The sequence below is a fragment of the Solea senegalensis genome, linkage group LG14 (genome assembly GCF_019176455.1).
Source record: "Solea senegalensis isolate Sse05_10M linkage group LG14, IFAPA_SoseM_1, whole genome shotgun sequence".
Lineage (NCBI taxonomy): Eukaryota > Metazoa > Chordata > Actinopteri > Pleuronectiformes > Soleidae > Solea > Solea senegalensis.
Genome location: NC_058034.1, coordinates 2,414,418 through 2,430,046, shown reverse-complemented (window position 1 = coordinate 2,430,046; position 15,629 = coordinate 2,414,418). Strand labels below are relative to the sequence as shown.

General features: G+C 42.0%; 1 protein-coding gene across 1 annotated transcript; it reads right to left on the bottom strand.

The window, feature by feature from the left end:
• Nucleotides 1–6,968: 6,968 nt before the first annotated feature.
• Nucleotides 6,969–15,617, bottom strand: cep63 (centrosomal protein 63). Its single transcript, XM_044044955.1, has 14 exons — nt 15,080–15,617; nt 14,796–14,973; nt 13,877–13,972; nt 13,432–13,548; nt 13,230–13,322; nt 12,974–13,147; nt 12,001–12,125; nt 11,695–11,838; nt 10,855–10,957; nt 10,569–10,766; nt 9,889–9,975; nt 9,572–9,756; nt 9,191–9,497; nt 6,969–9,067 (listed from the first exon to the last, which is right to left on the bottom strand). The coding sequence occupies exons 1-14, from the start codon at nt 15,118–15,120 to the stop codon at nt 8,867–8,869; spliced, it is 2,049 nt and encodes a 682-aa protein (XP_043900890.1). The 5' UTR covers nt 15,121–15,617; the 3' UTR covers nt 6,969–8,866.
• Between the last annotated feature and the right edge of the window lie 12 nt (nt 15,618–15,629).

Genomic DNA, 15,629 nt, shown 5'->3' with positions numbered 1-15,629 from the left:
CAACTGTGAGAAGCAGCTGATTTATGGCCGCAGAGTGATCACCACAGGTGATGACAGGTTTCCCTGTGATCTCCTACAACACTGACAATTTTACGGCGTGAGCAATTAAAGACTTAAACACACGGAAGCACTGAAGTTGACTCGCGCATGAAAGGAAGGGAAGCTATCAAGGGCCAATAATGTTAATTTTGTCTGACTGTGAAAGGTATGTCAGTCACTGCTGGAGATCTTAGATAAGACAGAAAACATGGATTCCTAAGCGGCTGCGCTTCGATGCAAACGCAGAACTTTGGTGAATATCATTGAATGTGGAGTTTTAAAATTATATTTGAGAGGATAAGTGAACGGTGCAGGGTTTGGTATAGTGTGATGATTTGAGCTTCCTGCATACTTCAGTGGCAGCTGGAAGGAGGAGGTGGGTGTTTTTGGAATGGACAAATCCTTTCGCAGTGAGAGTAGAATCTTGATAACAGTGTTGTTATCTGCCATCCAGCACCGCCACCTCCCCGTCAAGTGACAACAGCTGCTTGTGAGTAATGAAGCGTGAAGTCCTTTCCCCTCTTGACGACCAAGAGTTCACACATTTTTACTCCACAGTATCTGATCTGTTGGCATCATAGTACGAAAACACGAGTCAACTGAGGGCGTGTTGTGGAAACCCTTTTCTTTCCCTCTGATCAAACTACTTATCAAGTTATTTTGTCGTGGGAAAATAACGGCTGTGTGATCTGGACATGAGGCAAAAAGAAATACTGAAATCTCTTTTTGTTTTTGTAACATTGGCAAAATGTTGATGACATTTCAGCTTATTTCTAACCCCACAAACTGGTTTCTAATAGACACTGTGACAAACTTATGATGAGCAATGTTACAAATGACACCTGATTACATCTTACACCAGGACGGTGAATAAGGGTAACAGAGAGACCCTAAAGGCTGCATTCATACCCTTTATTATACTACTTATAAATAAATAAATATATATATATATATATATATATATATATATATATATATATATATACATATACATATATACATATACATATATATATATATATATATACACATATACATATATACATATATACACATATATATACATATATATATATATACACATGTATATATACATATATATATATATATATACATGTGGGCTAGCGGGGTGTGGGCTAGCATGGCGTGGCGACGCCCCCGGTACAACGGCAACAAGCGACGACATCGAACGCGACACAATGAACAGCGATGGAGGACATCCAGCAGTTCCCTCTTTTCCTGCTTGGTTTGTGGCTGTTTGTCTCAACAAGACGTCAAGCTTTGCATGAGAATAAACTGCAGGCGTTTATTCTGGTTATTGTTACATGTCATTTTTTTGTGGTTCTATTCGATGGAGGTATGATGGGGCCAAGTCATATTCCTGCAGTGTAGTGGAAAGATTTTGGAAAAAAAGCACAAGCGTCACTTACTGAAACACTTCTTTTAAAACGCACAAATCAAAACATGTTCAGCTGTAAAAGTCACTACAAGGGAAAGAATGTAAACTGACGCTTCCTCTGGTCAATTCATCACCATATCCCAGAATGCTTGTGTTGTAGATACTAATCAGTTTTCCTCATTTTTCCCCGCATCCATGTTTTTTTTTTTCCCCCAGTATGTCACAACAACTTTTGCAGACTGAAGAGCACACGACGTTTAATCTGGAATAATCATTTTATCTGACGTGACAGCTGTCGTGAAAAAAACGCGACGAGTTTTAAGTTCCCACACGGGTTTGTGTTGTAACGTCATTTCAGCTCCATCATATGAGAAGACGAAAAACAAGAATAATCTACATCTACAGTCGTGATGTACATTTACGATTACGTCACAGCTCACGCCTCAGTCCTGAAGTGAAAGGCTGGACTCCGTCACTGCATTAAATAAATATGTGACAAGCCTGCGATGATGCATTTGCAGGAGGAAATCTGTGAAGTAATTATACGCAGCGACTCAAACCAGTGCCCTCATTAGCCGTGAAAGGATAAGGAATGCTTCACATAGTTTTTACGTAACAGAACCAGGCTTCAAAGTGAACACTCAGACACGCTGTTCTCAACACTCAACACTGATGCCATCCCCTATAATTCATATTATGCAGGACTCACAAACATGTTGTTTTTACTAAACCAAACTACATGAAAGAATCACTTTTTGCCGAAAGACTCCTTGTCTCATTCTTATCTTTACCACGTACGTCAGGGAACTATGGTGGCCTTCACATAACAGGGAGGATGTTGTTCTTTTTCATTTTCATAATAAGCTTCTGCTTGAAAAACAAACAAACGTACACTCAGTGTCATGTAAACTCTTTGTGCTTTAGTGAGAATGAGTCTTCCCCTCTCAGCCCTCTGTCTCTGCAGCAAACGTCCGGAGTCCAGCTGCACGAACCACAACCTGCACCCACTCCCTCAACATCAGAACAATGAAACGCTCCCATCACATGAGGGACACAGCCAGAGCCAGCAGTGGGACATGGACACACGCGAAGCACGACAGGCATGTTCTTCCAGGCCCCACTGTGGAATGTGCAACAAAGAGGAACATGCATGCAGGCTGCAACAACTCTGGGAAAATGATGTCTTATCTTTGACGAGGAAGTTCAGCAATTCAGAAAAGTCACGTTTGTCGTGTCCGACGAGGTGCAACAACCTGTCAGTGGCGGGAGCAGTTCACCTGTTCAGTCGCCTGTTGGTGCAAATATCTACTCAGCCAATCACATGACAGCAACTCAGCGCATTTAGGCATGTAGACATGGTCAAGGTGACCTGCTGAAGTTCAACCTGAGCATCAGGACGAGGAATAAAAGGAGTTGTGAAGTGTTTTTGATCATGGCATGGCTGTTCAGAAACAGATGATCTACCAGGATGTTCATGCACATGCATCTCTAGGGTTTACAAAGAATGGTCCAAAATAAGAGAACAGCAAATGTAAAAGCAGAGGATTAGTTCAAAAATGAAAGAAAGGCAATAGAAACGCAAATGACCTCCAACCACCGCATGCAGGAGTCAAACCTTGAAGCAGATGTGCTACAGCAGCAGAAGACAACACCAGGTGCCTCTGCTGCCACTTAATAAGGTGTCATGTGTACCTAATAAAGTGGCTGGTGAACGTATCATTACCACTTTTGATCATGTTAGTCCGTTATGATGACAGAAATAGATCATCACCCTCCATGTGGTGGTTGACCCTGCCCGGTGTAAAAAGCTGCACAAAGCTGCAGTGCCTTCGAGCAATTCACCAGAGATAAGTCAACCCTGTGCACAACTATCTGTCTTCATTCTCTATTCCCATGACAAGCCGTGATCGTACAGATAAGGGTGAAGAAATACCTCAGAAACCTCTCCCCCACATAATGAGGCTGATAATCTCAACCATTTTTCAGGCAGAGAATTCTGTATGTTTGCGAGAATGTACTTGCATATTTTGTCGAATTGGGGTCAGAGTCTAATGGACGTGTGGCGTCAGGGATTTATTGAAAACGTTTTGTTTTTGACAGAACGATGAGCACTGAAGCGTCGACGCATTCCTGTTTCATGACAGGAACAGAGAGACAGTCTCAGATGTAAACTGCTGTCTCACAGAGAAGTCTCTCATCTGATAACATTTCATACGACCTCAGTCTGAGGGCAGAGCAGGTAACTGCGCCCTCTGCTGCTTGTTTGTGGTAAAACATGCAGGCCCCCCCCACACCTTGGTTGACATCAAATTCAAGAACTTTCCAGGAGCTAATTCCCTCAAATTCAAAGACAAACTGTAAGTGCCACTTCGTCCACTGGCGTCCACTTTTATTGATTTGCAGCGCGCTCTGCATCTGGACTAGTGATTGTCCTTGAGATCTGGGGCAAATCAATATATAATTTTCTTTGGTGAGACAGAGATCTTGGAATTTTCATTTCCCAGACATCACGTCATTTTCTCTCTCTTACTTAACGCTACTCGCTCAAAGTCACGTCAACCGCAGAGAGAGAGAGAGAGACAGACAGTGGACAGTGTCCCCAACACTGCTAGTAATTATGACTCCATGTGTGTTCTGCGCAGGCCTTGTCTAAGCACATCAAGCAATGCAGAGCGTGAAACAGTCGGTGGCGCCATAACAAACAAGGGAGATATTTAGCTAAATATCAACTTAACTTCTTTCGTGCACAAAATCCAAGCACTTTCAATGACCCAATGTCTAATAAGGGGCGATTTTTTAAAAACGTTCAAGGGCAACATTTTCTTTTCTCCAAAACTTTCAAGGATTTCAAGGACCTGTGGGAACCCTGAGCAAGGGAAGGAAACCAAGACTCAAATGAAATCCTCATTCCATACAATCTGCTATGTTCATGTTACATTCACATCAGGTGTAAATGGGCGGAGACAATGTCTTTGGTTTGCTTCAACTTTAACTTCACAGTGAGGTGTCGGGGGGGAGAGACAGGGCAGGGCAACTCATACAGTGGTTTATACAGATAAATAAATATGATCAGGTTCTCAATAGTATTTCAATTTGGGGAGAGGGGCGTGAAAACAATTCTGTCCTCTGGGGGGGCATGACAGAAAATAATTGAGAACCATTGAGTTAAGTATTGAATTCAGGTGTCTCAATCAGGCTTTGGGCTTGGCCCCTTATCTCCAGTGAAGGACAATCTAAACTAAATCTAAATTTCTGAAACAAACACATCATCATAACAACCCAGAAGTGGTGATCCAAACTAAAAGGGGTTGCCTTTTAAGGAAAAGTATCCTCTGTTTCCATGAAACCGCTGCATGTCCTAAAGGATTTAAAGGCCTAATGCTGGGGATTAAATTTATTACACTAATCAATTTAGCAATTACTCAATCAACTGGTCTCCTCAAGGTTAATTTTCCTGTGAACCGTTATGTAAATGAGGAGGTCTGATCTTTCCTTGGACTTGAATCAGCCCCACTCCTCCTCCACCCTCTCACTAGGCCCCTTCAAGCAATCGCCACATTAAAAAAAAACCTTTTCACCTCACACTGGAGAGAGAGAGAGAGCCAGAGGAATGCCTGCCTGGCCAAATTCCTCAGCGCTGTTTGTTGGGGCTTATGGTGCGAGTAACATAGGCTACCACATACCAAAGTGAGCAGTCACTGGGCTGGGAGACAGCTCAACATCAATTCTGTTATTGTAATCGTATAAGAGCAAAAATGAAAAACACATACTTCCCCTGATCTGTTTTTCCACTTTACTTTCATTCTATCAGCGTGTCCTTCATTAGAAAAGCAGTGAAAATATAATTATTCCCCTGGAGGCCTGTCAGTGTTTCTGGGGTTCAGTGCCCCACATGTTTGATATTAACATTCCACACAGCGTCTAATGATGAGGACAAAGCAGGCTGCAGGGGAGGGTTCATGACAGCATTGGCACGGCGCACACATTCCTGCATTAGACGAGCTGGAGGGCCGGTGGAGGTGGTGGTGAGGAGAATGAGTAAACAAGAAAATAAGGACGTCTACAGTATAAGTCGCCCTCCCTCCCTGCTGTCTGAGACGTCTGGACAGACATGTACATATGTGGTATTTTCCCAGTCATGACAGACATGCAGGGAGGACAGACACTCCTTTGGCTCACAGCAGCAACATTCTTTTCTCTGGGTGTAAATGCAAAGTGCACGTTAAAGGGGCTGCAAACGGGACATTTCTTAACTCACAAACCAGCCATGGTGTGTCATCTGTTTATGTTTTGGTTTGGTGTTTTTGGTCTGTTGCTCCACCCACCGCCACACAACCAATAATGCGGCTCGTCGCACTTCGACACCCAGGTTGCCGGCAGAGTCAGTCGACACAGAGAACTGCAGCTAAGAGTCCGAAAGTAAACCAAGTAACCAAAGATAAAAAGCCTCACAACCCCTCTGAAAAATGTTTGACCAGAGCAGAAGGAAAAATATAGACGGCTGAACGCAAAGAAGCAGCTGAAGATTTAATTACAGGTGTAGATTATTTTCTCCTGGACAAGGGAGGAGCATCAGCCAAGGTGAAACAAATGACTTTAATGTTACTAGTAAAGTGGAGGTGACGCCGTCGAGTCCATCAGCCCTGGAAGCAGGGACGATGAGGGCGCTGAACAATTGTGAGGGGTTTCGGACGAGTGGATCGGGGGAAGTGTACGTCCGGGTGCAGACTCAGCCCAGACTAGAGTCAGGTGGGTAAGATCTTAATCACTCTGTGTTGTGCACTGTTAATTACATGAAAATTCAATTAGCCTGTTTGTTGAAATGTCTTTGAGAAGGCATTTTGATGTCACAGAGAGCTTTGATAAAAAGTTATCCGTGTTCCACTACTGTGTCGTCAAATGGCTTGTCGTGACTTTTTCGCCTTTAACTCTACGGAGCTCCCCCTACAGTCTCGGAGTACATATTTTTATGAAACCACTGTAAACATCTATCCATCCCCCTCCTGTCCATGTGCACTTGTTGTCAACTTGCATCCATTTTGCATGCCCCTGTGTTTTCCAATTCTCGCCATCCGGAAAAATCCATCTGATGTTTACTCATGTGTAGCCCCTCACTCATCATTTCCTCTTCCTGCTTCCTCCATCAACTGTTTTCTCTCCCTCTTTGTCGTGTAGTGTAGAAATTGTGTTTCTTGTGAGACTTGAAACTTCGCGAGACCTCCTTATTGTGAGGACTCGGGGATGGTATTAGGAGTGGAAACAGCCCCCAATCTCCCCGCAACAAGACATTTGACCATCACAATGACTCCGAAGCTGTTAAATTAGGATAAAAATCCTGCATAGTTCTGCTTTAAATTGCGTATTTCAGGCAACTTGATTTGAACGATTGGAATTTGCTGCCTCCCATGAGAAAACAAAGTGCAACGCAATGATGTTCATGTCAGAAGAGCAATGAGTGACTCATATGGAATTCAGCAGCCACGAGTCTGTGTATCATAAATATGGAGAAGCACAGACATTGAGAATCGTCCACAAATTCTTGAGTCCATTTTAATCAATTAAAAAAAAACACACACACACACACACACACACACAGTCTAGACAAACGTTGATCACGAGCTGACAATGAAACACGCTTTCAGAGACAGATGAGTGGTAGCTTGGATTAGTCACAAAAATGTACACGTTAACCTCAGGGAGTAAAAGCATATTCACTTTTTTTTTTTTTTCACTTATTCATCACTCCGCAGTCGTACAAACTGGAATGGAATGCAGCTCCACATAAAACATCTTTGGCACAGGAGGAGGTCAGTCATCTGGTGTCTTTACAGATAAAGTACTGCACGTGAGAAGCAGTAAACACGCCATCAGTTCACCACTGGTCAACCATTTTGACCCACACTGACCAAATCTGATCACACAATGATCATTTTATAATCACACACATACAAAATGAGAGGAAAACAGCGGTGGTGTCTTCTGACGGTGTTTCTATGTTCCTTCAGTAGGTTTTGAGTCGTATATTTTGCTTTTAATGTAGTAGTACCAGTCCAGACTGCATCCAGGAAAATTGGAGCTGCGTAGTGAAGGAAACAGCAGCAGCTGTGACGCAGACACGCAGTCAAGCAGCTGTTCAAGAAACACTGGCGTGCTGTTGGCAGAGCACGCCTTTTCCATGTTGCATAATCATGTTGGAGAAAAGGCAAAATTGAGATTGTGCCTAAAATACGGTTGTCCTACTAAACGTGCAAGTTTATTTTTAGTAGTGGAAAACTACTTCTGAAACTTTTAGTGCTGCTGGAAGAAGCCGTCTTACTTTATTAGCGCTGTGTGCTTTCTTTGCCCTGCCTGCTCAATCGTGACAAATAAAATTAATGATTCAGTGTGCAGCGTGTCCTCACAGACATGAAACCAAAGGAACTGCTATAGAAACACAGTTGATCATTCCATAGCGGTTTGAATGTAACAGACATTTGCTTATATTTAAAAGTAACAAACTACAGGTTCAGTCATTATAGATCGTTCCAGCTTCAAGACGTTTTAGAATTAAAACTATATACTCTTTTTAAAAACATTAAATTTTATTGATATTAAAGCTGGGGTAGATAACAATTTTGACATTTTTGATCAATAATTCCAGCTCACACTTACATAAAATAAACTCAAACAGCACCAAAATGAATCCTCAAAACAAGAATCTGACCAGTGATCGGAGAATTAACACTTCTCGCACGTCCTTTGAATAGAAATGAGACTCTTCCGGCATTGGCAGCAATTGCCTATGCTGCAAAGCAACCTTAAATATAGGCAGAAAAAGTCTGTCCTTGATGGGAGTAGCTCAGGACAGAGAGCCTCCATCCCAAAACTGTTGTTTTGTTTTATAAACTGGGCATTTATTCAACAATTAGCTTTAAGGATTGCTCTTCAGAACTGTTCCAAGCTAATAAATTGTTTTTTTTACCAGTCTCTGTGATGTGTTTAAGAGACAAAGCATGTGATTCATGGTTGAGTTTTGTTTAGTTTGTACTTTGACAATGTCTTGTTGAACCAAAAATGTAACTGAAGTCTCAACACATTAAAAGCTGAACCACTTCCATTCAGACTATGGTAGGTAAATAAATAATCAAGAGGAGAATCTGAGCTGATCAGCTACACATTTTCAAAATGAAGGGTATGTAAGTAACATAAACATTTTGACAATGCGTTCATGTACGCTGCTGTGACCTCATAGCACAGTGCGTTTCAGATCTCACCTTTTTTTTTTGATGGTTCTTGTGAAAAATTGGGTAAATTCAAAGCTTTGAGTTGCCATGCTGGTATTAAAATATGTAAACAGTCACAGAACACACAACATGTCTGCTGTATGCCATTCAGGACTTCACTTATCTTATTTAGATACTTATCTCAGATTTCTTCCATGTCACTTAGTCACTGACCATTCTGCGCAGACGTGTGGTGGGGTTCAGGTTCTGAGCTGCCGGGTATGTACTTGTCTATTGTCCTGATGTTGTTCTCCTTCATGCCCTGGATGTGGGTGTCCAGTCTCTGGAACAGCTCCTGGGTCAGTAACTTTTCCTTCTCCATGAACTGAGTGACGACGCCATCTGCAGGTGACCCTGATAACAGCTCCTGGGAAGCAGGAAATACATACAACTGTAAGATTCTTTGTGCAAAAAGAGAGAGAGAGAGAGGGCAGTGACAGATTTTTAACATCACAACTGTGGACGTGGATGAGTTTGTGATAAGTCTCACCAGCGGTGGAGCTTTTTCTCTGGCCACCAAAACCAGCGAGTCTTCTGAGGCGGAGCTTTGTCCAGATTCAGAGTTTCTCCTGGTGAGTCTTCTGTTACTGAAGGACGATGACGATGATGATGATGATGATGATGATGCTGCTGAAGGAGGCCTACAGTCTGGGGTCTGGATGTAGGGTTGGTCTGTGGGGGACTGGGACAGAGTGTGCAGCTCTTTTAAGAGTTGGCAAATCTCTCCTTCATGACGAGTGCCGTTACCCTGCAGCTTCGTCTCCACCACACGTTTGTGACGGCTGGTATCTTCATGCCTGAAACAGGTAGGTGCGCGAGAGTTCAGGTTCTTGCTTTGTTGAGCTTGTGCGTCTGTGTAAACGACACCCACCTGTCCTGAGCTGGCTGCGTGTGGTCAGTTATGGAGCGCCTGAGCTGAGCAGATTTGTCCTGGCCGGACACGCCAGCCTGGGCACGTATGCCAATGAGCGCCTGCCTTAACTGTGCATTCTCTTGCTCCAGGCTGCTTGGTGACGCGTGACTCTCTCTTTGCGCTGCAAGCGTGGAGTCCCCCCTCTGAGGAGAAAAGGGAGTGAGAGACGAGTCACAACAACACAAACGCTGAAGCAAAGTTAAGAGAAGAATCATGTGTCTGTAAAAAAAAACCCTGCAGTGACTACAATAACAACAATGACAAAGCAGACAGACCTTGGATGACTGAGACTCCAGTGTATGCAGCAGACCCTTCAGATGATGGTTCTCAGTTTGTACAGACTCCAGCTGGGCCTGAGTCACCTGGGAAAGTCAGAGACAAGAAATATGTGACACCCTGCTCAGATGATGGGCCTCAGCAGGTTTCACTTACCCATAAATAAACTACGGCACACTGAAAAGCAGCTGCTTCATATAGAATTATAAAAGAAAAGAAGTAAGAAGTCGGAAAAATGATTCATTTATGGTGAAATTCTGATACAGATACTTGATTCGTTTAGTTCTTTTGTGGCAGTGAAACAAATATGCCTTTATTATATAAGACAACCTTTCAGCCTATAAATTTATCACATTGAATAATTAAAAAATTTATTCATACACATGTATCAACTACCTATTCTGTATCATGAAAACTTTAATGATTGATTTGTCATAAAACATAGTTCCTAGGCCTCATCTCTCCTCCATATTTGTCTTCAGTACGTTTTGCATCATCCTGCTAAATGTATACATCCTGTAAACATGAATTCCTTTGTGAGGGGCCCATAAAGGGCTCATGCTTCACTTCAAAGTTCTTATCGTGTGATTTATGTCTGTGTTTATACATAAAAAAGTCAGTTAAAATTGTTTTTACATGTTGACTAAACGCTTATATTGAAACTTGGTTCTTTGCTCACTTTAAGCTCAGCCGCCTTGTGCCCCGCTCGCTCCGCCTCACCACGGAGCTGCTGCGTGATGTTGGATGATGAAACCCGCAGTGAAGCGATGGTGAGGTCGCGCTGGTGCAGCTCGCTGGTCAGCTTTGACACTTCCTTCCTCATTCCCTCCACCTCACAGCTGTGAGTCTGCTGGGCTCTTTCAAGTTCTTCTCTGAGCTGTAGAATGAAGACGTTAGTGTCCAGTTTAAAACTCTTCTGATGCAAATTAAGTAAATGATAGAAGGGGAAAAAAAACTTAGCTGACCTTTTTCATTTCAGCTACAGAAGTGTTATAATCAGCTTTCATGCTTCTCAGCTCCCGTTCTGTCGTTAAGTGATCGGCTTTTTGTCGGTTCAGATTCTCCTGTCTGGGAAAATCACAGACACATTAGAGGGTGACACGGTGGATTTTGGAAACATAAAACAGAACCATACACTCACCGGCCACTTTATTAGATAAACATGTTTAACTGCTCACTTCACGCAAACATCGAATGTAGACATGGTCAAAATAACTGCCAATGTTCAAACCCAGGTGATTTATGTCTGATCTACTGAGTTTTTTAAGCACAACCACGTGGCGGAGTAGTGGTTACCACTGTTGCCTTGCAGCAAAAAGAACCAGCTTCCAGCCCGGTTGGAACCAAGGCTTTTCTGCATTTGCATGTTCCCTCAGGTTCTCTCGTGGGTTTTCTCCGTGAACTTCAATTTTTCTCCCGCAGTGAGGACACTGAAAGGTTGTTTGTCTCTATATGTTGAGACAAACTGTGATGGACTAGCGACCTGTCCAGGTTGTACCCCGTCTTTCGCCCTGTGCCCTGTGACCCTCATGTGGAGGATATAGTGGTAGACAATCTGTGAATGGATGAATGTTCCAAACATGAGAAAATATCCAGTGAGATCTTGGTGCCAGAGACGTCAGGAGAATCGTTTTCCATCAAGGTATGAAGATCAAACCTTGAAGCAGAAGATCTAAAGCTTCAACTTCATGAGGTGCTGTATGGATCTAATAGCCTAAGTGGCTGGGGGGTGCATGGCCCAAGACAACAACAACAAAAATAATCATAAATTGTCATTATTATTCCATAAAGACTCGAGCATTCACCTCTCTTTGAGACAGGCCAGCTCTGCCTTGAGATGAAGCTCACATGCTTGGGCACGATGAAGCTTAGCTGTGGTCATCTCCAGGTCTTTTCTGAGTGTTTCCACACCAGCACAGCCCCGGGCTGTGAGACAGTCCTCCAGACATCTGTAAACACAACAACAAACATGAAACTCTCACAACACACCTTCCTTTCACCTGTTCCTAACTGCTGCCCCTCTACAGTGGCAGTATACGGCGCCCCCCTGTGTATGCTTGGCTGTATTACATCATGAGTGGAACACACATTTATAAAAGAGGATTACTCACCGAATGACTCGGTCTTTAGTTTGCAGTGTTTGTGTGAGTCTGGCAGCTTCGTTGCGAAACTTCTGGAGTTCAAAACCCTGAGAGTTGCGTGGGCCGTGCAGTTCCTCCCGGTCCTTGGACGACACCTGAAGAACATTTGTGAACCATCAGCTGATTAAAATCTAATTGAATTCACCCTTAATGTGAGAGAATGACATTAAAAAAAATATTACTACTTCCGATGAGCATATTTTGGAAAGTCCTCATCCATGTAACTGCCAGATACTAGTCTCTAAACTCATCTATAATATTGTGTGGTCAACAAAGGGAACGGACAAATCCACCAAAATGTAACTCATGGTTAGTCACGACAGAACTAACAATTAATATGGAGCGGTTGACATTTATGATTAGAGAAACTGCAGAGAAACCACTCAGAGATAAACTGGATAAATGAACTTGTTAGTTAGTTAGAGTAACAGTAAGAGTAAGGCAAACCCCCGACACTCTATTTACTGATATATATGATAGGTATAGAGGATGATGATGATGATGACGGCGATATATAGAAACAATGACTTAAACAATATTTACAAAATAAAAAGAAACATTTTAAATGTTGCAATGTATTTTAAAGAAAACTAAAATTAATGGAAACTTTATCAATGCAATAAATTAATAATGTAAAAAAAAAACAATATATTGTAATTTTCTTGGCCTCACTCTGTAAAGTGCCTTGAGATAACGTATATTGTGATTTGATGCTATACAAATCACACTGGTGATGTTTTAAAATGTGAAGATTTGATGACAAATATTCATTAAAAAAGGCTGTTTAGGAAACTATGATTGTAAAGCAATGAACAATAAACAACTCAAACTATGAGACAAAATTGACTTAAATGGACTTTTTTTAACATTAGGTAAAAAAATGAAGCGGCCCATTACAAATGCTTTCACCCCTGATTGTTTCTGTTGTTATGATTGTGTTAACCTGCTGCTCTCGCTCAGATTGTCCCAGCCACACGTGAAGAGGTCGCAGTCGCTCCAGCTCAAGCTCCTGAGCGTGCAGGCTGGCCTGGGTCTTCTCCAGCCGAGATCGCAGACTCTGCACCTCCGAGCAGCACTCCCTGTGCTCCTTCTGCATTTGCAACGACACCAGCTGGTCCTGGAATTCAAAAGGACAGAACATATGTGTGGAAAAGGTGCTTCAGCATTAAACTGATATGAAATGTTAGGTTATTTTTTACTTTCACGTGTGTGAGCTCATCCGTCATGCTCCTTTTCTGGGCCTCCAGTGCCGTCAGCTGTTTCTGATACTGGACATGTTGCTGATGATATCCCTGTTGAGAGACGCATGGATAATGCTGCTCAACCAGCAGATGGCAGTAAAAGCCAATCTGTTGATAACTGATATCAGGAAAAGGATTGGAAAATGGAAATGGATTGTACCTCAATTTTGTCTTGGAGTTGCGTCATCTCTGAAACACTTGTCTCTTTGGATCCTCTGCTGGTCTCCTTGAGCTGTTTGCGCTGGAGCTTGTGGTAGCTTCTCTTTAATTTATCCAGCTGCAGGTAAATATGTTCACAATGCTTTTATCAACACACAGAAGCATAACAATTTCCACTCAGAGGACATTTGGATATACACATAGAAATTTGACCTCCGTCAAGAAGGTGATATGTTCAAACATGTTTGTGAGCAGCATAAATCAAAAAGTACTGGACAGATTTAAATGGGGTTTCCTGGTGATGTAGGTAATAAAGAAAGTGTTGGATTCTGGTGGTGATCCGGACATGAATCAGGATTCAGGACTTTAAAACAGTTGTTAACCTTCCAAGATAAGGGGATTTGTGCTTTCTTTAGTTTTATTATGATGGTAAAACAAGTCTTCACCTCTTCACAAACTTTCTGCAGTTGTTTTTCGTACTTGGCAATTAACTCTTGTCGATCAGTCTGGACGTCTTCAAGCTGCTTGCGGAGAAATCCGATCTGTGATCAGAGAGAGAACGGTAGCAGTAAGAAATGACATTTAAAATCAATTAGAGAGGGTAAGAGAACACTAAAAGGGTTATTTGGTTCCTAATGCAATAAATATGATAAACTAAAACAATGTAGGCTGGACACTGCTGACCATGTTGGTGTAAATACATTGATGACGTAACACTGAGAGACTTGACCCTCTTTTTTAATTTTATTCACTGCCAATACTATATATATGTATATATGTATACATTTAATGGTGAATTCAACTCTATTCTGGTCTATTTGAGTCTAAATAAAGGAAGTGCACACAGCAGGATAAGGGTGAAAATATATAGGGGCATTTGTAAAAATGTGGATAAATCATTAACATAATTTGAAAAACAGCTAAAGAAAGTGTTAACCTCAGTCTCAGTTCAGAATCTGAGTGATTAATCATATAGCTACACGTCACTTGTGTCCAGCCATAATAAATGTAGGGACAAAGAAGTCTCACTGATTCATTTTTAAGATCAATTTATGTGTTGTTGTTTTTTTTCTCCCAACTTCCACTCAGGAGCAAAACTTAACCGTGTTATTTATCGGGATAATAATTATCGTTATCGCCGAATTTGAAACTTTTTCATTGTGGTAACATTTCTGACCATAACGCACAGAACCTAAAGGACGTAGTAATGTTGGAGCAAAGAAGCCAAAACATATTTAAAAAGCTGAAATCAGAGAACTTGATTTTGGTGATACATTTTGCATTTGATTAATGTTTGACTGATCTCATTGCAGCCCTGCTGAACACCCAACAAAGTCACTGAATTGTAAGAATCTTCTGATTCACCTCCAGGTCCCGGCGTTCAATGAGAGTCTTAGAAGTGAGCAGTTCATCTTCTCCACTCTTCAGCCTGAGCCTCAGCTCTTGGCTCTCAGTCTCCCAGATCCTCCTCTGCTGGTTGATCATGATGTCAATCTGTCTCATCAGCTCCTGCAGCTCGGGCTCACATGATGATAGGACAGAGCTGGGACACGCATATAAAACATCACAACAATTTATAACAGAATGTGAGGTTCATGTGTTTAAATAACCCCAGACTGTGTCATTTAGTTTATTATATTGATCGTTACCTTAGATCAGGATTCTGCAAAGATCCCAGATGAGCCTCCATCTGTATTTAGGTATGAACCAAGTGTTGTCCCTCAGTGTTCTGTCCCTGTGAACTAGCTTCAAGCTAACTAACGGCTAAATTGGCTTAGTAAACTCCGTGGTAGCATGAAAGCTACAAGCTAACCATAACTAGACTGAGCAGCAGCAACTCAACTGTGAGTTGAAATTAAAAAAAACCTACGTTACATCATCTTAGTTTGTATTACAGTTAAATCCCGGCACAATGCAAAGAGTGGTTGTAGGTTAACTTAACTAAAGGCGGCGCTTCAACTGCTTCTGTTTACATCCTGGATTTCCTAATGAAAGGCGGTAACTCCTCCTCCGACCTCTGACTGTCTCCTCAGACCGTAGATGTCACCAAACTGAACTAGAATTTGTATTATCCTTTTCACTTTCACTTTCAAATTTGTTTCCACAACCATTGTCTACAGAACATGCTGAATTTAAGGCATATTACATAGTGCATATACTATATCCAAACACATCATACATGACATATCAGAAACTTTA

Excerpts from the sequence above, each read along its gene's own strand:
- cep63 (XM_044044955.1), bottom strand. The coding sequence starts at position 15,120 with ATGGAGGCTCATCTGGGATCTTTGCAGAATCCTGATCTAAG. Across the intron at positions 13,323-13,431 it reads AACTCCAAGACAAAATTGAG|GGATATCATCAGCAACATGT; the intron begins GTACAATCCATT and ends GTCTCTCAACAG. Across the intron at positions 9,068-9,190 it reads GAGAAAAAGCTCCACCGCTG|GAGCTGTTATCAGGGTCACC; the intron begins GTGAGACTTATC and ends CCTGCTTCCCAG.